This window comes from Maniola hyperantus, chromosome 18 (genome assembly GCF_902806685.2).
Source record: "Maniola hyperantus chromosome 18, iAphHyp1.2, whole genome shotgun sequence".
NCBI lineage: Eukaryota > Metazoa > Arthropoda > Insecta > Lepidoptera > Nymphalidae > Maniola > Maniola hyperantus.
This window is the reverse complement of record NC_048553.1, coordinates 1495284-1516680: the sequence shown is the minus strand read 5'-3', so window position 1 is coordinate 1516680 and position 21397 is coordinate 1495284. Positions and strand designations below refer to the sequence as shown.

The following is a 21397-nucleotide window of genomic DNA, read 5'->3' as shown; positions in this document are numbered from 1 at the left end:
ATTCTTATTTAGAGTGCCGCCTTATTTCGGTTACAAGATTTTTAGTATTTGTTTATGGAGTAGCCATTGAGTTGAATATGGCAGGAGGAGCAAATCTCAACATTAGTCGTCCCAAAAACGTCCCATTATTATACAAGTCTAATAATAAGAAATGGGAAGAGCAGAGGTTTCGACACTTTGCAGACAAGGAGGAGCAGAGCTATTCTGGTGCATTATCTGTAGGTATAAATAAAATTCAAAGTCCTGACTGACTGACCTATATCAACGCACAGCCTAAACCGCTCGCGCTGGTCCTAGAGACATGGAATTTGGAGGATGTGTTCTTTGTAAAAAGTAGGTATCCAGTGAGAAAGAGTTTTTCGAAATTCTATCCCTAAATGGGTTAAATGGGGGTTTCAAAGTATGTAAGACAAGACTGTTCGTTCATGCAGACTCTTTTTTCAATTAGGATAAAATTATCGACAAACAGACCAAGCAGATCCTAAACCATTTTCTGTATTGTCAAAAAACACGAATGATCCCCTTGCAAATAGCAAACCATCACGTTAGGCGATTTTGAAGGACATTACGTAGGTACTCTAATAATTGACAACTCTCTGCTACCGCCTTATCGGCTACAAGATTTTTTAAGTATTTGTTTATGGCGCTAAGTTAACTTGTTCTCCTTGCGCCGATGGGGCAATTCTCGGCTTTTTTCTAGAGTCTTTCTTGCCTTCAACGATGTAATTCCACATTACGCGACCCCGTTTTGGGGCGAAGACGCAAATTGCCTATCATCGTCCCGTGTAACTGTGAACGGTTGCGATAATGGTAACAAAGAGACAGTGGAGCTCAAATTCTATAGGACTAGGAGCCCTAAAGCTTCAATAGCTCAACGGTTTAAAGGGAGGACTAAAATACGAAATATCGGAGGATTAAACTTCAAACAATTCCATTAAACTAATATTCCCATCTACTTTCTAGCACATCTATTCTAGTATTATAAATACGAAAGTGTGTCTGTCTGTCTGTCTGCTAGCTTTTTATGGCCCATCCGCTTAACCGATTTTGACGAAATTTGGTACAAAGATAGCTTGCATCCTGGGAAGGGACATAGGCCAGAAAATCGAGTAGGTACCCACGAGATTTTTAAACCGAAACTCACGCGGACGAAGTTGCAGGCATCACCTAGTATTTCATATAATTTGTAGGGGAAAGGATATTTTTTTACTATCTTTGCCTTATCGATCGCTCAGGTGGCGTCGAGAGTTGCTTACCTATCTTGTGGTACAAATTTCAATAAAACCGGTTCAATACTTTTTATACGGAAAGATGACAGGGGGGGGGCGAGATTTGATTAACTGTATATTGTATTCAGAATGTATAAAGAAATTCAAGCGACTTTATACTAGATTTTTTAAAAATATTTATGAACTTAAATACCTACAAGAGCCTTATCAGAATAAAATTAATCAACTTTAATTAATTATTGAAAACTGATTGACGTTTTGACAGTTTTTAATGGGAAAACGGAATTCAGGTTTGATAACACGCATGCATTTAACGCTTGTTTAATTTTTTGTGGCATATTTAACGGTGTGTCTGATTTTAATTTTTCTACGTCAAAAGTCCAATAATTTTAAACAGTCACATAATATTTAAAAAAAATGACCAGACGTTCAGTAAATTGGCACTAAAATTATTAGGAACTAGCTGACCTGCCCCGGCTTCGCTCGGGTGGAGTTTAGGAAATTAAGGGGGAGGTTGAATTAAATTTTTCTCTCCGTAAGAACCATCCTCCTACTTTATAAAGAAGGAATATTAAAAAAAGGAATTAGCGAAATCGGTTCAGCTGTTCTCGAGATTTGCGATGAACAACACATTTAGTGATTCATTTTTATATTATAGATTATAGAAGATATAGAACAGTAAAGCACGTAAATAAAAAAATAACAGAGAGAGAGACAGAGGTCAAGAGCTTTTATTTTCATGAAATCGAAATTCGAATGTTCATTTGGAGTCGCGGGCGTCATCATCAATCATGCATGCACCATTGCGCCGCGCGCTTTTGTTCGAATTACGAATTTCGAAAAAGGTATATAGCGCGCGGGAAAATTATGGCGGTTGCGTTCTTTTTCAAATTTCGAATTGTGAATTCTCCCCCCTTTATGCGATGTCCATACTCCGCACTAAAACACTGCATTATTGCCAAGCTATTATTCAATTAAATAATTAAAATGAACAACAGATATTATTTGATAATTTTAATGTTCTGTGTGTTGTTCATTGTTTTCTGTTTTTTTTTTCATATATTATTTGATAATTTTTATGTTCAGTGTTGTGTTCGTTGATTACTTAAATATGTTTTAATTTGTATTCTTAATTGCAAGATTAAGTTTAGAGTTTTACAGTGGCACCAATTCCGTTGTACACAATCTCTAAACTAAACTAAAATGACACGTCTAAATCTATTGCTATCCCTTTCATAATGTTGCTTGTGGAAAAGGAGAGCACTAGATTTAGACCTATTAATTTAGTTTAGTTTAGAGATTGTGTACTAGAGAATCGGCCCCATTACCTACTTAAATCTCTAAAATTCTAATTTTATAGTATTTGAAAATATGAGTCATGCAATTTAAAATAACCTTTCAGACATACCTACTATAATTTTAAATTTTAGATTTTTTAAATATTTTTTACAAGCCTAAGATTACCGGGATAAAAAGTAGCATAGGGTCACTTTCCAGATCTTTCACTACCTATATCCATGCAAAAAATCGCATCGATCCGTTGCTCCTTTGCGACGTAATTTTTCATTTTTACACTTTTGCATTTTTATTAATTGCAGTGATTTGATTCCCTTGTCTTTTAAAAAACTCTAAATCTCCAAAGTTTATATTTCAAACTAGCTGATGCCCGCGACTTCGTCCGCGTGGAATTAGATTTTTTAAAAATCCCGTGGGAACTCTTTGATTTTCCGGGATAAAAAGTAGCCTATATGTCACTCTGCAGGTCTTTATCTATACCCATACAAAAAATCACGCCAATCCGTTGCACCGTTGCGACGTGATTGAAGGACAAACCAACAAAACAATAAACCTACAAACAAACACACTTTCGCATTTATAATATTAGTGGGGATTATATTTAGAACTAAATTATTCATTTAATCACTTCGCCGTCGGTACGTCCCATTATTAACCGTATAAAAATACACAGCTAGCTTCTTATGCAGTGTGACACCGTTAAAAAAGTGGGAAAATTGCTAATGGTGTATGATATTGCCTCCCCTTATTTTTGGGGTAAGGTAGGGTGGCAACACCTTCGCGCTCCCAGGAGGTGTTTTTTGAGTATTTTTTCTCTTTTCTCTATCTCTGGATGTTTTTCGCGTAATGACGTTGAGGTCCGGGGAGAGTTGGACGAATCCATTAGATATAAAGGAAGAGAGGACCCCTTTGGAACAGCGGTGTGAACTGTAACCTTAGGAGGCCCAGGGTTTGATTCTAGGCTGAGTCAATTTTGAAATTCTAAACTATTCGTTTGGTTATCATTGCATCACCGGGGTTTTGAGGTTCGGTCCCCGGGATCCTCTAATTTTTTAAATTTATGTGTGTTTTGATTATAATATTGTAAGACTTGATTTAATGGTGAAGCAAAACATCGTGAGGAAACCTGCAGACCTGAGAATTCTTCATAATGTTCTCAAAGGTGTGTGAAATCTGTCAATGTGCATTTAGCCAGCGTGGTAGACCATGGCCTTAACTTTTCTCATCTTGATACTGCGTTAAAAGTACAACCCAGGATGTTAACGGCCAAGCAAAATTTTTAATAGTTTTTTCGATACTGCAAGGAACTTGAAAATCCAAATTTTAAAAATACCCGGTTTTTTTATAGTTTTAAGTTGTCACCTCTGTCACTGACGGCACTGAACACACTCACTGCTATTTTTTTTATTACACAATAACAATAGGTTTAGGTATTTTGAAACGATTAATTTTTTGATTCCATGGCGGCTAACATTAATTTATTGCCATCTCTTTCTCAATCTCACTACAATAAATAAATTTATCCTTCTCACATTTTTGGCTTGGTTCTGGCCTCTTGACAAAATTGCCAAGATTGTCATGGGAGAAAAAAATGCTTTACACGTAATGTCCCTTGAGACATGGACGATTCCATTAGATAGGCGGGAAGAGCTTAATGTAACAGTTTTTTCTCGAATCGAAATCGGTTGAAAAAATATCGCATGTGTAGAACATTAGCAGGAAATGTAATAGCTTTTTAAGGTTCCATAATAAAACAAGAACGTTTTATAGTTTCCTTCATCCGTCTGTCAGTCTGTCCGTCTTTTCGTCTGCCCATCTGTCTGTGTATCAAAGCGATTTGAAAAATAAGCAATAAGAGTTGTAGTTTGAAAAGCACAGCTGACAAAAAAACCGAAAAGATTTTTTTTTTAAAAACCTGAAAACTTAGAGCCGAAAAAACCTTGTTTGTTGTACCCTTCGACGGAGATGATGAGATGAGATGAGATTAAATTATTGAATAAACTAAAAAACACGTCAAATCATTGTGAAGCTCATACTAATTGCGTGTTTTGATATTGATTTGAGTAAGTAGTTGTCAAATACCAGATATTGCAACTCCTTGCGTTTCAGTATTAAAAAAAACTGTCTTTTGGAGATACTCCTCTGACAAATTTTATTCTATTTTTTTTTTGCAATGTATGGAAAATTTTAATCGTATTTTTTTATGTTCGGTTGTATTGTTGTATTGTATAGAATATCTATTGGTAGTTATAGGTAAGATTGTATGGAAGATGTAAAATCCAGCAAGTCACCGTGATGCTCAATTTAAACCCGCTTAACTTACTAGGTTTATAATGACGTATTTTGTGTGTGTTTTTTGGAGTTTAATGAACCTTTTATATTTTTTTATGAATAAGGACGTAATGACGTGGTTTTGAAAAGTTTACCGTAAGCAGTGATAGCCTGGTGGTTTAGACATCGGCCTCCTATTTGATGGTCGAGGGTGCGATTCCGGGTACGCCTCTCTAACTTTTCGGAGTTATGTGCATTTTGAGAAATTAAATATCACTAAAAATTAAAATCAAAATATTTTTATTCAATTAAACTTTTACAAGTATCTACTTTTGAATCGGCAAATGCATCACTAGGTAGCTTTAACGTTGAAGAAAAATATGTGAAGAATCCTGCATGCCTGAGAAGTTCTCCATAATGTACTCAAAGGTGTGTGAAGTCTGCAAATCAACACTTTGCAAGCGTGGCAGACTATGGCCGAACCCTTCTCATTCTGAGAGGAGAGCCGTGCTCAGTAGGTACTTAGTGAGCCAGCGATGGGTTGATGTTTCCATATACATACTAACCTTATAAATGCGAAAGTGTGTCTATCTGTCTCTCTGTCTGCTAGCTTTTTGCAGCTCATCCGTTTAACCGATTTGGATGAAATTTGGTACAGTGATAGCCAGCATCCCGGTAAAGGACATCAGCTACATTTGATCCCGGAAAATCAAAGAGTTAGGTACCACGGGATTTTCAAAAACCTAAATCCACGCGGAAGAAGTCGCAGGCATCATCTAGTATTTAATAGTCTAAATTCTTCTTGTTTTGTCAAGCTACTAAACAGTTCACTGATTTGTTTTTTTTCTTTGTTGGCAGGCAAATGGTGTGGGTCGCGGAGGGAATGGTCGTCACCCCCCGACGTAGCGCGGCGGGTCTACTCCTCAGTGTTCCTTGGCAGTCCTGGTGAATACCCAGGTATGTACCTACCTCAGAGCAAATGATAGATATGTAGGCAAAATCTGCTTCTTTCTGGACTTCCCAGAGTTATCAACGCCAGCCTGCGGGCCGAGGCGATAATGGTCTTAGTGACCCGAAAAGGCACAGAGTAGGGAATGAGTGAAACATCGGAAGGAGGTCTTTGATCAGTCGTTGGATAGTAAAGAATTATTTAGATTAGATTAGATATACCTGTTATTATCTATATCTATATGTACTATATATCTTACTTAATACGTTAGGCAGTCAATTTGGGGCCAATTCTCTTGTACACAATCTCTAAACTAAACTAAATTAACGGGTCTAAATTCAGTGCTATCCTTTTCCGCAAGCAACATTATGAAAGGTATAGCAATAGATTTAGACGTGCCATTTTAGTTTAGTTTAGAGATTGTGTACAACGGAATTAGCCTCATTTTGGGGCCAATTCTCTTGTACACAATGTCTAAACTAAACTAAATTAATAAGTCTAAGTCTAGTGCTATCCTTTTCCGCGAGCAACATTATGAAAGGGATAGCAATAGATTTAGATGTGCCCTTTTAGTTTAGTTTAGAGATTGTGTACAACGGAATTAGCCACAGTGGTACTGATTCTGAGCGCAACTAAATTTTATTCGCATCTTTTTCTTACTAAAGACAAACCTAAACTTGACTTGATGTGACTTGAGGTGCCAGTTGTGAGTCTATTGTTTAAAGTAGAGTGCACTAAAGTTAGAGTTTTTAATTAATTTAAAATTAATTTTCTGTCTATTTTTAGCAGTATTTAGAAAAAGATGAAGGTAATCTAAATTTATTTTAGAGAAAAACTAATGTTTTTCTAATTGTAATTCTAATGAATTGATACTAAAAAACGGGTGAGTGAAAAAAGTGAAAAGAAGTGAAGTAAAAAATGAATGTTTCTGTAGAATGAAGTATTGAAAATTCACGACTAATTTCATACCTGCAGTGTTTTCCACACATCAAGACTCAACTGTTTTTCTTTAAAAAATCATTGAACTGAAGTTAATACCTAATAGGTATATTATAAAGCTCCAGGCAAAGCTTACTTGTACACTAGGTATCTATTTGGTTTTGCATCAAAAGTCTCTTCCTTTGCTAAAGAAAAAAGTGAAAGAGAAAAGTGCTGCCCTCTTTAAAGACAGATTATCTTCACAAATCAACAATGGGTATCGTGTCTCTCCACACGGTGTTTAAAGTTAAACAAATATTTATAAAGCTGACTCCACACTGTCACCGGTTCTTGACAGCCAAATCGCTTCTGTAGGATGAAGTGTTGAAAACTCGTGACTAATTTCATACCTACAGTGTTTTCCAAACATCAAGACTCAAGTTGTTCTTAGTGTTCGTAAAAATCATTTTTAGGGTTCCGTACCTCAAAAGGAAAAACGGAACTATGAATACGACTGTAGTACGGAACCCTCAGTGTGCGAGCCTGACTCGCACTTGGCCGGTTTTTTTTACTGCCATACAATGGCGTGCAAAATAATATAGTACCTAAGTACATTATAAGTAATTTATGTAGGTAATCATTGCATACAATAGAAAATTTACAATTCAATATAAAAAACCGACCCTAAAAATTAGCAAAAATCATACTATCATCATTATCATCATCATAACTTATGATAGTTTGTTTTGCATTTAATTACTTATGATTCATAAGTAATTAAATGCCAAACATCCTACCTATCATATCATTAATCATGATTTTTTTATATTTTTAAAATAAATAATTATTAACGTCACGCTGTACCAAAACCAATTAATGACGTCACAAGACAAAAACGACAAATATTTCTAAATTTTTTAACATAAAATAATTTTCCCGCTGAAATTACCTACTCTATTTTATATGTTGAAAAAATGAAAAAAATTGTCGTTTTCGGATTGTGTCGTCATTACTCACTTTCAGTAGGTACCTACAGCGTGACCTTCATGTTAAAAATAAATTACAAACTTACAAACTTTTTTTTAAATTGTTTTCTTTAATAATGAATTCTAGCCCCAAGTCCCGCTATACAAAAAATCACATTATTTTATTACTACAGTCCAAGACCCTATTGCTATTTCAAACTAAATTCCTGCTCTATGGAGCTATTAAAATTAGTATGACAACTAGGTAGACGTCATCAAGTTGTACTCAAAAATGAGTTGGAGCCCATAAAAATATTTGAGGTCTACAAGAGTTCGTTGGTAAAAGTGCCTAGTGAATTTGAAGCTTCAATAGATAAAGCTGTTATGAAACTTATCTGAGACAAATAGGTAGATAAGTTGCTAGATGCTATCTTAGAAATAGAATAGGAACGTCTAAAGTTGATTTATTGTTTTTAATCTTTATAGAAACTAATGGGTATTAAGAAAGAACGGACCATTTAAACCACGGTGGTGGTAGATAGTTACCTACCTATAAGCCTACTAATACTTAATTTCGAAAGCAAGCATCTGTGCCAGATCATAATCGTTAAAAAATTATTAAAAAACAAATGAACGTAATGAACAATCAATCTCGCCAAGTCCACCATTGTGCACTAATCAGAGATCATAAACACTATACGGAGATATTTAGAAAGAAATTAGAACCACGCGGCCGAAGCGGAATCCAAACATCATTCTTTCACTTGTCAAATAATATACGACATCGATACGGCAACGCCATCTATTGACTCATTCATAACAATAAAACCACGCTTCCATATCATCGACCCAAATCAGACTTTATGTAACCCGTGTAGAGATACAATTATGATAACACCGAAATGCACTTGCACCGTTACAGCGTCGCACGTGTCCGGGCCATCCATCTCCTTTCCGCGCGTGCGTTTGACGTATATCTGTCTCGCGCGTATTATAATACATCAGCTCCATTGCCTGTTTCCATTACACTAAATCAATTACCGGCCGTTGCTCGCTAGACGGTCATTTCGAACCCGGACGGCGAATGTCGAGTGTCGACCCCCCCGAAACAAAAACTGCGAATTTCTAAACATTTTGTTCAAAAAGTAAGAGTAAAAATTCAGAAAAAAATAATAAAGTACTAAATCAGAAATGGAATCGGAATACGCGGAGTCAATTTATTCGGGGCTTCGTTACAATTCCGATTTTTATCTAACGTCTCGAATGAATGCCGCCGAAGACGGATTACAGTGGATCGGTACGAAGGTACCGACAAAAACTGCGGTAGAGCGGGACACTGCAAGGCAATCGATTCCATCCTCGGCAAGAAAGGATTGGCCCGCCGCGAGAGAGTGCGCGCGATCTCCTCTTTACGACGTGTGAAAGAGATAAAACAATTCCTTATGTCGCTATTCTTAAGTCATTCGCACGATCGAAATGACACTTTACGTGCAGACATTAAGGTCGCAATTTCATTGTTATGATTGTTTTGTGTCTATTGTTACGTTTTGTGACGAAATGTTATAACTTCATCTGCGTGTGGAAGCGATAACATTCTTAGTTATTAGGGTGGGAGAGTTGTTTTTTGCGTGATGTGAAGATGGATGGCAGGACTGGTTGGACTGCGGCGGCGGTTGCCATGGTGACCTGCTGCGCTGGAATGCCTGTTTAGGCAAGCGATGCAAGAGTATTGGACTTAACCACTTTACTGATGATTTTTCCATAATTCGGTTTTACACTAATGGTTTAATATCCACTTTTACAAATTGTAGCTCTAAGTTTACGCTCATGTTAATTCAATTTTAATTTTCTATGTACCTAAGTAGGTACCTACCTAGGTAGGCAGTGCACATTCAAAATGAAAACGATCTAACCAAAAAAATTTAAAACCATAAGTACTGCAGGTGCAGGTGTGATTAACTAGGATTTTGTATCTTTTATTCCGAGTAGTAAACTCGACACTTGGACCCAACTATACTTAGATATTTTCTAGATTGATAGACTTTTACTCATAGTATAGGTAGATGTCTGATAAGATTACAGGTAGCTAGGTACATTTAGATGATTAATTATTAAAGAGGGACGTAGGTATATGGATCTCTTATTATTAATTACTAATTATTTTTCAAATGATTCATTTTAGTTTAGAGCCACTATCTCGTTCATCAACTGAACATAATTACTTGGGACTCAAACTCGAAATGAACGAGCTAATTTTTAATATTCTCATTCCCAATTCGCACTTAAGATGCTAAATTAGAAGACAGAGATGGTTATAGAGTAACATATAAGTGGGAGAGGGATAGAACGAAATTGCTCAATTTGTGCTCAGCTCATAAGGTGCCTTCGTTCCTTTTTCAAAAAATCCAATGAGATCGATCGCTCGCCATGTCCGCAAATTAGAGCGGGAATCGGTGTTCGTTAGCGCTCGTCCCGAGAATAAACGACGCAACCGCCAATGATCGACTATTCAATAATCGAATTTATTCCCAGTCAACATAGTCTGTATTCTTTTGCGTGTCCTTATCTTACATCTGCGATAAGACAGAGTCAAAGCTCACCGCTCGAAAGCGCAAAGATGCATTTCAGTGTTAGCGGTCTTGGGGCACTCATTTCGCTTGCTTTTAAGCCGAGGCCCGAGGTTCCGTTGTCGACGCACCGATCGTCCTGTGGTGCCATTCATTTTGTCTTTCACGGACCTTTCCTAGGCATTAAATAAATTAAAATAGGTAGGTAGGTATCTTAATTTATGTTTGTACCTACTGACTAAGCGGCTTTTTGGTGGTTGGTCAAAGTTGAGAAACAAGTAGGCATTACCTTACCTACCAATACGTATTGCAAAATTATTTTTGCTCTAATTACTTGGATTTACAGTATCATTGTACCCGTATCCACTACACTTAATTTGTGGTGAATACACATCTCTGTCTATCTTTTTAGAATCTTGAAACTTGAAATTTTTTGAATCAATGTTAGAAGTTCTGTATATAACGTCGATTCGTACTAAAAATTCCCATGGAATTTTACGCGCACTAAATATTTCTATGGAATTTTCCGCGCACTAAAAATTTCTATGGAATTTTTCGAAGCCTAAATCTATAAGACAAATATAGGTACGGGAATGGTGTGTTAGTTAAAACTTGGTGTTATTGCTTTTGACGGTTTTATTATATTTTTGCTTAAATCCCGTTCTGAAAGTTTGAGAGCTGGCTACCAATACTTAGTCTGTTGGATGTGTGCGAAAATTGCACTGAGATTATTGGCGAATGGACCTTACAATGATGATTGTACGAATTACAATCATCATTTAATTGCATTAGTTTTTGCACATTGAATTCATCTGAACTAAGTTGAGAGTTCAAAAAGGAGTTCTAATCTTTTCCCAATATTCCCTGAGGTAAGGACAGCACTACTTTTAGGTTTATCAAAGAACTATAAGCTAGTTCTTTGATAAGCCTAAAAGTTCTTGTCGACTTCGTCCGCGTGGACTTTACAAATTTCAAACCCCTATTTCACCCCCTTAGGGGTTAAATTTTTAAAAAATCCTTTCTTAGCGGATGCCTACGTCATAATAGCTATCTGCATTCCAAATTTCAGCCCGATCCGTCCAGTAGTTTGAGCTGTGCGTTGATAGATCAGTCAGTCAGTCAGTCAGTCAGTCAGTCACCTTTTTCTTTGATATATTTAGATATGTTGTAAAAGAAAGGTTAGATTTTGCTGCACCTAAGAATATACAGGTTAATGAAAACAAAACAAGCTAGATTTAATCTATTTTATCTTAGGCAGGTACAGGCATGAGTCTAACTCTACGTACCTAAAGGCAGACTTGAGCAATTTAAATAATAGCCCTTGATTCGTAGCGTCGTCCCAACGAGCGATAAAACTCTACTTTGTAATGAATACCGATTGAAATGATATCAACCGGACCTGATAAAATAAATGCCAGTCTCTTTACTGCTCCTTCGATGCCCATTCGACGTCTAACAAACTTCTGCCTAATGATCTAATCCAGATCAATAACGGAATTATTGTTAGCGTCTTCCAAGTATCATCATTTCAAGACATTCGGTGCATTAGCAAGTAACCAAATCTCAGCTCTCTAAGTTTTGGATTTGTAGAAAGCTTTGTCTATCATTGGTCAATATTTATCTTGATGGTGGCACTTAATATGACGTTAGTTTAAATCTGTTCTTAGTTTAAATATGTCTGTTGTTGACACCTTTTCTTTCATATTGTAAAAGAGTGACAGCAAATAAATTTTAAACATTGTCTAAAACATCGTTTCGTACTAACAGTGTAAGGGCTCATAGTACATTAAACACACCCAATTTTCAATTTCCTATCATTGACCGATTCATCACTCACATAGCAGTTTTATTGTTTTATAAAGTCATCAAGATTGCACGTTTAATAAGCCATTAAATTAACAGGTTCATAAATAGGTAGACAAGCAACGTAGTAAGGAGACTCGTAATCTCACATCGAGGAAGCGTTCGCAATTTCACACTCATAAAATTAAAGATAGCCAGCGTAAAACTAGAACTAAGCATTATTAAATATTAATCAGCTTGTGCCATGGGACTAAGGTAGGTAGGTATAACATAATTTTCTCGAGTAAAAATAGATACCTAAATCTGTTTCTGAAATTCTAGTCAAATTTTTGTGCCAAACGTCCAAATTGGTTCAACGGTTAAACCGTATAAAGATGACATACAGACAGATATGCATTATACTTTCACATTTTATTAGTATGTACTATGGATAAATGAAAGGATTGCGGAAGTGTTCGCGATCTCACACTCGTAAAATCAAAGATGGCTGCCGTAAAACTGGCGTAAGGCGTTATTAATAATGGGACACCATTTCCGCGATATCTTCGAATGTTACATTGACATATTGTTTTACGATTCCGTCGCGAGTGAAGATATCGGACTATTAATTGATGTGGTGTACAAATGGGTGCCAGCAGAACTAAAGTGACCTAACGTAAAGTTTGGGAATTTTTACAAACATTAGGTATTTTTTATAGCGTAACTGCAGTTAATCTTATGGTTATAATATCATTGCAATGCTTACCTAGTAAGATTTTATCAGCATTGCATATTATGTCTGAAACAGTTCTTAAAATGTTAAAACGCTTCTGTAGATTTTTTGGCAAGGCCATTCTCCAAGATTCAAGTCTGCTAATTATAATTTGTGGTCTGTTTTTATACTTTCATCAATAGGTACTTAACTCTTTCTTGTTTATTCGACGTTCCATTTTAAATTGAGTCATCATTGATTTAGGTAGGTACCTGCCCAATTATTGAATTACCCAAAATAATTGACATTTAGTACCTATCTGTGCCCCAAAAATCCAAATTTTCACTTTTTCATCTGGCCGTGTGTTCTGGGCTGACCTTTCAGCTAGCACCCTAAAGGAATAGCATGCACCATTAGGTATATATTTATATGTTGAGCTAGATTAATCAAAAGCATGCCATTTTTTTCAAAATTTTGTTTCCCTTGATCATTTCATGAATTACCGATTTAAATCACTTTTTAGGTACTTGTAAGTGACACAGGGCACATTGCGGACACATCTTATGAAGTTTACTTATGAAGCGTTTAACACATAAATAATAATGTCACCTATAAAATACTGGCTTATGCTCGCGACTTCGTCCGCGTGGACTACACAAACTTCAAACCCTTATTTCACCCCGTTAGAAGTTGAATTTTCAAAAATCCTTTCTTAGCGGATGCCTACGTCATAATAGCTATCTGCATGCCAAATTTCAGCCCGATCCGTCCAGTAGTTTGAACGGTGCGTTGATAGATCAGTCAGTCAGTCAGTCATTCAGTCAGTCAGTCAGTCACCTTTTCCTTTTATAAATATAGAGAGATATATATATATATATATATATGTGTGTGTGTGTGTATGTGCATGTGTGTATATATGCATATATGTGTGTATATACATATATGTATGTGAATGTAATGTAATTTTTTTTAATGATATAAGTAGGCATGATGTAATGCGCAGACGTACGCATTGAGGGTCAAACCTCTGTGGTTTTTTACAATGCGTGATACCTATTATGTGTAATTTTTTTCTTAATAATAAATTTAAAAAAAAGCTTAAAAATCTTCATTCTGGACTTAGGCCACTTTGCTTTGTACCTTTCTCGTTTTTTAATGGAGACACCCGGTGGTCTGCGTGAGAGTGCAATTTGTATTTCGTCTGCCGGTGTGTTCTGGGCTGACCTCTCACCCTGTAGGCATGCGATGCAGCCGATTATATGCTAATACAAGAATAACACAACAATGAACCTCCATTTACGTAAACGGTATTTACCGATCGGTTTATTGTACCGTGGAAACAAACTGGTTTGTATGACTCTATTTGTTATAAAACTCTAAGACTAAAGTTAAGCTACTTTTCTAAACTTAACAAAAAGTTTTTTTTTAAATAAAAATGGCGAGCAAATGAGCAGGCGGGTCAACTGATGTTAAGTGATTACCGTCGCCCATGAACATTTAATTTTGCAGTACTTACCAGAGGAACCACCAATGCAAGTTTATAAGTAGGTACAAAATAAAATCATAGAGTTAAAATATTGGACCAGAGAGTGACTGTATCGTCATTCATTATTCATCACTCACTGTATGATTGTGGTTAGGGTTGCCAGGTTGCCAAACCTAAAAGCCGGACAGACCAGCCAGTTTGGCCGGACATTTGGGTAGAAAGGCCGGACACCTTACATTATTGAGGATTTTGTGTCTTAGTATTATAGGTACAACAGAAAAATTGTATGTAAAATCAAGCTTTTTTTATTATTGTCATAAATCTTGTTGTCAGGCGGCACTGCCGCCTGCGGGAGCGACCGACAGTCGACTCGCCTGCGCTGGGCAACGCTCGTTTGCGAAATGTAAAAAGCCTAACAAAAGCCGGACAAACCGGACACCGTTTATTTTGGCCGGACATGCAATCAAAAATCCTATCAATGTCCGGCTTTATCCGGACGCCTGGCAACCCTAATTGCGGTCATGAGTCAAATACAAGCTTGCCCTTAAAAACAGTTTAAGGTTATACAGTCATATCTAGTACCTAACGTACCCAAGGTAGGTAGGTATAAGTCCGCGACAGATCGAGATGCAATCGGGCTATGAGGCGGGGGCGCGCGCCGCACACCCCCACGTCACCCGCGCTCGCCCGCACTGGGTTAGCGTGAGGGCTGAGCGGGTGTGCGGGGCGTTTGTGCATAGCTCGGAAAAGTTAGAGATGCGTGCCCGGGATCAAACCCATGACCTCCCGAATAGAAGACCGACGCGACGTCTTTACCTATCACTGCTTATATATATATAAGCAGTGATAGGTAATGACGTCGCGTATATATATATATATATATATATATATATATTTTCAATATTTGTATTTTAGAAGGCGTCTGCCACACCTAAATGTAAACAGTTGCCTACTTGACAAACGAGTTCCATCTAAGACTGCATTATCGCATACCATCAGATGTGGTCACCGCCAGGCCAGCTCGTTATTAATTAATATCATTTTTAAGTAGGCACTTACACAAACTGGGCTTACCCTGCCGTTGCTTTGGACATCGAGATAAAGACTGCAGAGCAACGAGAGAGACGTTCTAATGCATCAAGTGTCAAAAAAGACCTTCACTTAATGCAAAAAAAGATGTAGGTAAGGTATAGAGAAATAATTTTTACCCCTGTTACAAATCACTGTAAGAATTGCTTTTGAACGCTGTGCCCGCAACTTCGTCCGCGTGGACTACACAAATTTCAAACCCCTATTTCACCCCCTTAGGGGTTGAATTTTCAAAAATCCTTTCTTAGCGGATGCCTACGTCATATAGTTTCGATCCATACAGTAGTTTGAGCTGTGCGTTGATAGATCTAAGATCAGTCAGTCAGTCAATCCTTTTATATATTTAGATTTACAGGGTTAACGACTGGTCGTCATTTTTACAGTTGTCGCAAGATTACAACAAATTCAGCCAATACCTAACAACAATCACGATAAGTAGTTGCAATGTGATTCACTACGCGCGGTGGTATTAGGCTTGCTGGTCTCCTTGTTACTGTTGTTGTTAAAAAGGTCACTTTGCGTGACATTGCACGCTCTAGTAATATGAGAACTGTCTCTCTCTGGCTTGCTCCAAGTCTGATACGAACAAGTTTGACCAATTACAGTTATCAAAGCTTAAGTTAAACTCCGTTAAGATGCCAGTAAGTAATCAATCGTCACCCACGCGTCCACAGTGTAGGTAGGTAGGTACACTAACTACGGTTAAACCATTTCAGCTCATTTATTATTCAAATCTCGTAATATTGGTAATGTGGACACAGTTTTTTTGTCATAATTAATTATGCTTTTGTAAACAAACTAGACAAGGCTCACAACTTTAATTTTAATAGGTGTGCAGTCGAAAACAATTAGGTAGGTACAACCAAAAGTACCTTATCTTTTCTAGCAAAAGTGATAATAATTTAGATGAGTTGATATAATTTTGTTTAATGCTAATAGAATGGGGCATTCTAACGTCGTTTGTCTATGTTCAATCTATCTATAATCTTTTTAGCAAAATTGTTTGTCCAAAGTTGTATGATCTTTTTTTCTCTTTAGATAAAGAACAATGTTGTTGGATAATACTTAAATACCCAGCCCCCCAATTGTGTAAGAATAACCATTTCATGGCTATCGCAATCGTCAAGAGTTCTGCCCTTTGATTGGCTGTGAAAAAATGTAAACAGCGAATCAACCAATCAAATGGCAGAATTTCTTGACGATTGCGATAGCCATGAAATGGTTATTCTTACACAATTGGGGGGCAGGTTCATAGATTGAATATAGAAATCCGAATTCCAATGTAAGTTTTCTGACGCGTGTTAGATTCGAACCAGGTAGACATGTTTTAAATCATCATTATGGTCAACCCATTGCTGGCTCACTACAGAGCACGGTCTCCTCTCAGAGAGAAGGGGTTTGGCCATAGTCTACCACGCTGGCCATGTGCGGATTGGTTGACATCACACCTTTGAAAACATTATGGAGAACTCTCAGGCATGCAGGTTTCCTCGCGATATGTTTTCCTTCACCGTTAAAGCAAGTGATATTTAAATAAGTAGGTAGGTACCTACTTAAAACGTACATAACTCTGAAAAGTTAGAGGTGCGTGCCCGGGATCGAACCCCCGACCTCCGATTAGAAGGCGGACATCCTAACCTATTGAAAAATCATAACTAAGTAGGTAACTACGTAGGTAGGGACTCCAGAGAGTGTTGATAGAGTAACGAAAACCATACGTGCAAAGGAATTTGTTTATTTGGATTGGAATCTACGACCTACGTCCACTTAGGATATGATATGATATGATAACTACCAAGCTATCATAACAATGCTATAGGTAGGCATGTTAGTCTGGAGTGGCAGAATTTCAAGTGCAGGGGCCATTAAGGCCACGGCCTACGGAGGCAGCACAGCGAAGCGCGCTCCGGCGGGGCACACCCACGTCTTCATTAAAAGCTCGCTTATCGTTAAAATCGATCTCGTTACGAACAATGAAACGCGTCGAAACAAAAACCGGGCCTCGCGGTGAACGAATACGAGAAATGTAATCGGGGCTACGTCGCACCAAATAAAATAAAACCTCAATCAAAAATCTTCAAGGCATTCGGTATCATAACCGGCGCGGTGCGTCGACCCGGCCCGCCATATGAAAACACCGTGTGAGTTACACGGACGGGCTCGAAAAAAACAACAAAACTATAATAATGTAACGCACTAAGTATCCGTCTTAAAAATACGTCTCGATCTTTGTTGCGCGCGTCGCGGCATTAACGCGTCGGTGGAAACGAACCCTATCCACGTCAACCTGAATTGAACTCTAAAGTGTAACTGCCAAGGTTGAGTATAGCGTGGGGTGGGTTTGTGTTTGAGGGCCGGGAGGGTGTGGGGTGAGGCGCGGGACGCAGGGGCGCGTGATGGATGGCCCAATCAGGCGGCTTGGCGGTGCCGCGCTAATCGAGCAGTGCGCCCCGAGCCGGACGCACACACGCGCACTCCCGCACAGATGAGAGATACGTAACTACGTAAAAGCGCATCGAAAGCCTTACCCGAGATATGTAATGTATTGGTCCACCATACGTCCTGTTTTCGCTAGGATCGGTCCCGTTTTATGGCAGCCTGGTAGTTAAGAATTATTAGAATACCTAATTCTTCGCTACCAGGCTTTACAAAAAGGCTTTGCTTGTTCCTGAATACCTACATATAACACCTTTTCGTCCTATAGACTTAGTTTCTTTGTCTTAGTAGAGACAGGCTCTAGTTTCACAACTTTCAAGAGGGGTCTGGTACCTACATAGTCCAACGGAAAATCTATGAAGAGCGCTCCTCAAAACTCGAACTATGAGTAGGTAACGGTATGCTCCATCCGTACCTTATACCTACCGTAGAAGATACCTAAACGACCAGATCGAATTAAGAAACGTTTAGGAAAGGAGCCGAAAGATTTCACTATAGTGCCAAACTGCCAGAACAGTAATAAGGTATACCTAAAACCTAACTAAAAACCGTGCTAAATATCACTAAAAAGTGATAATTAACAAACAAACCCTTCATAACCAACTACTTCGGTACTATCCCATATTTATTGTTTTTTTTTTTTCCGAAAATTTATAGCCAGTGTTACTCGGATTAATGTAAGGATTCTAACGATACATACCTACCCCATACAACCAAATCTATTCAGGCGTTTAGAAGCTATGGCGGAATGAAGAACCTCGCATTGAAAACACCCTGAAAACATTACACTCCTTTTTTAGACAGTCGTGGAAAAATAGATCTAATAGGTACTTATTTTGACGCGTTGTTTGTCCCCGCATTTCGCGGAAGATGGAAGGCCTACTAGCATATACACAGTCCAGCGGAAAATCGATGGAAAACAGCCGAGAACGCCCCTCAAACAAATATGAGTAACGCTTTACTCGATCGATAGACACCAACTGTTGTAAACAAGCGGGCTGAATTGGGGAAAAAAGCGGTCAAGTGCGAGTCGACTCGCACACGAAGAGTTCTGTAACTGAGTTGTGCGTGAGCTGGCCAATAAGTATACCCTGTATAGGTCCACGGACTAGTTATTTCTCTCCTCCGTGTGTATAGGTCGATTTCGTAAAATGTGCATCAATCATTATTAGTAAATTAATAGTCAATTATGATTGGCTGAATTTGTGCTATTCTTGTTACAACAATGTATTTGTAGCCAATAGTGAGCGAGCGTCAAGCAATCAGAGGTAATTGCGATCGTGACATTATAGCTATCATTCTACCGCAATCAAGCAGCAGCGGGGCGATTGTCTAAAACCTGCATCAATCATTATTACAATCTCAATTGTTCTGATTGGCTGAATTTGTGCGATTCTTGTTGCAACAATGAGCAACAATGCATTGTGGCCAATAGTGAGCGAGCATTAACCAATCAGAGATGATTGCGATCGTCACATTGTAGCTGTCAAACAACCGCGGTAGTAGGTAGGTAGTTTTAATAAATATCTGTTGTTATAGCGGCAATAGAAATACACATTATGTGAAAATTTCAATTCTCTACCTAGGTATCACGGTTCACAAGAACCGCTTCACTCGCTGAAATACAAACGGACGAACAGACGGCGAAGCCCGGAGGCTTAGTAATATTTTTTTTTTTTTAAAAAAAAGAACATTAGCCATGTTAAATGACTAATATTCCCCTTTTTCCTCTCCAACTAAGCGTGAAGCTTGTGCTAGGAGTAGGTACGACAATAGTGCAACGGGCGGGGTTTGAACCGTCGACCTTTCGGTTTTCAGTCCACTCCTTTACCAGTTGAGCTATTGAGGCTCAATTAGGATTCCGTTGGCACCCTTCGTATACGGAACCCTGAACAGCGGCGAGCGGCCGCCACCCCGCGCTGCTATTACCGCCACGTGACTAATTTTAGGACCTGTCACTTGCATTGGCGGGAACACGTGGACAAGGCTGGATGTACCTACCTAAGTTTGGAGTTGTATTATTTCTCCTGCGGTTGAGATATCCAGACTTCCCAATAAAGGCTTATAAACTCAAATAACACACTTTAGTTTTTGGGAACTAATTTTTCAATCAACTTTTAAGAGGGCTCATTTTTCAGTCGCTAAAATGAATTTCGTAAAATTTGTAGTTAGGTTTAAAAAAAATTCAAGCCCCTATACCTAAATCAGATAGATATACAGGGTGTAACCAAAACGCTAACAAAAACTTAGCGTTATTGTTATATTATACCTAACCAGCCCTGCTATTATGGGCAAATTGGTCTAACTATTTAAAAAGCTTTTTAATTTCGGTAAGTAACCATAATAGTCTTTTAAATGATCATTATTTTAACACTAAAACATTGCTACCAAGCCTTCATAAATCAACATAAATATCATTCAAAATAGACAGACAGGAAACTGGAAAGGCTAGATGAAGTAGAGATGTTTCCAATTATGTAGCAAGTTAGAATGTCGTAGTACCAATCAGGTTTGAACCAATGATTCAACTGACTTAAGGTAGCTACATACGTAACTGCAAGCTTGGCATGTCAAAGTCAAAGTCAAATAATTTATTCAAAATCAGTACCCTTATTATAAATCCAAAAGTGTGTTTGTTTGTTGGTTTGTCCTTCAATTACGTCGCAACGGTGCAACGGATTGACGTGATTTTTTGCTTGGGTATAGATAAAGACCTGGAGAGTAGCATAGGTTACTTTTTATCCCGGAAAATCAAAGAGTTCCCGGGGGATTTTAAAAAAACCTAATTCCACACGGTTGATGGTCGGTTGTTGGATTTGTAAGATGATATCGTGGTGATAATTAAGTATTCATACAATCATTTTGCTTGAACGTATGTATCAGAGCTTGCAGAACTTTTCTATGGGATATGCACTGTACAAGAAACAAGAAAGCTGGATTAAAACAGAGTCAATAGTCATCTTCGTCTATCGTTCAAGCAAAAACTGATTTTTGGACGATAAACGAAGATGACGCGCTTGCCTAGCTGCGTTATTTTTAATTTTAGAAAGAAATGCTGTTTGTCTTTTTAACCTGTCCTTATGTTCTTTAGATATAGTACGTTAAATTATTTGGTTCTCAAGTAATTTGCGATTACCTACAAGCCTTTGTACACTAGTAGGTACAATGGCTAATTTATACAAAGAACTATTCATATTGAAAGTGTAAAAACTTATAACCTGCATACCTACATAAGTTCAATCATGCTTGCCCAAGCGTAGCTTATTCAAAATCAAATTTTTTCTATATTTATAATGCTTATTCTATCGACATTCATGCTGCTTGCAAAATCAAGATTCTTGCACGAAATCATCTTACAGACGATCAAGCTTGCTTGGTACAAAATGATTGTTCATGCAAGCTTATCAAGCTTGCAGTTACGTAAGTATGTTGCTACCTTTAGTTGACTAGCGTTGAGATATTGAGGGTTTAATTTAACGGAGCTCGCCGATTTCTCACGATCAATTCTGGCGGGCCTACTTTACGTTTCGCAAAACATCGGCAATTTGGGCCCATTAAACTTCAAAGTCACCTGTAAAAAGCAGATAGATCCGCCAGCGATTCATTACGGTAGACAGACCAAAAACGGCCCATATAAATCAACGGACATCGCATTTTATCAGAGGCCTTTCTCCGACTAATCCGGGCTGAATTGAAT

General features: G+C 37.8%; 1 protein-coding gene across 1 annotated transcript in view; it reads left to right on the top strand.

Annotated features, from left to right (window-relative positions):
• The window catches only part of hth (Meis homeobox homothorax), a 527706-nt gene that overhangs the window by 287077 nt on the left and 219232 nt on the right, over positions 1-21397 (top strand). The window contains exon 9 of the mRNA XM_034978385.2: positions 5655-5753. Coding sequence (XP_034834276.1) covers positions 5655-5753 — 99 coding nt within the window. The remainder of the gene's footprint in view (positions 1-5654; positions 5754-21397) is intronic.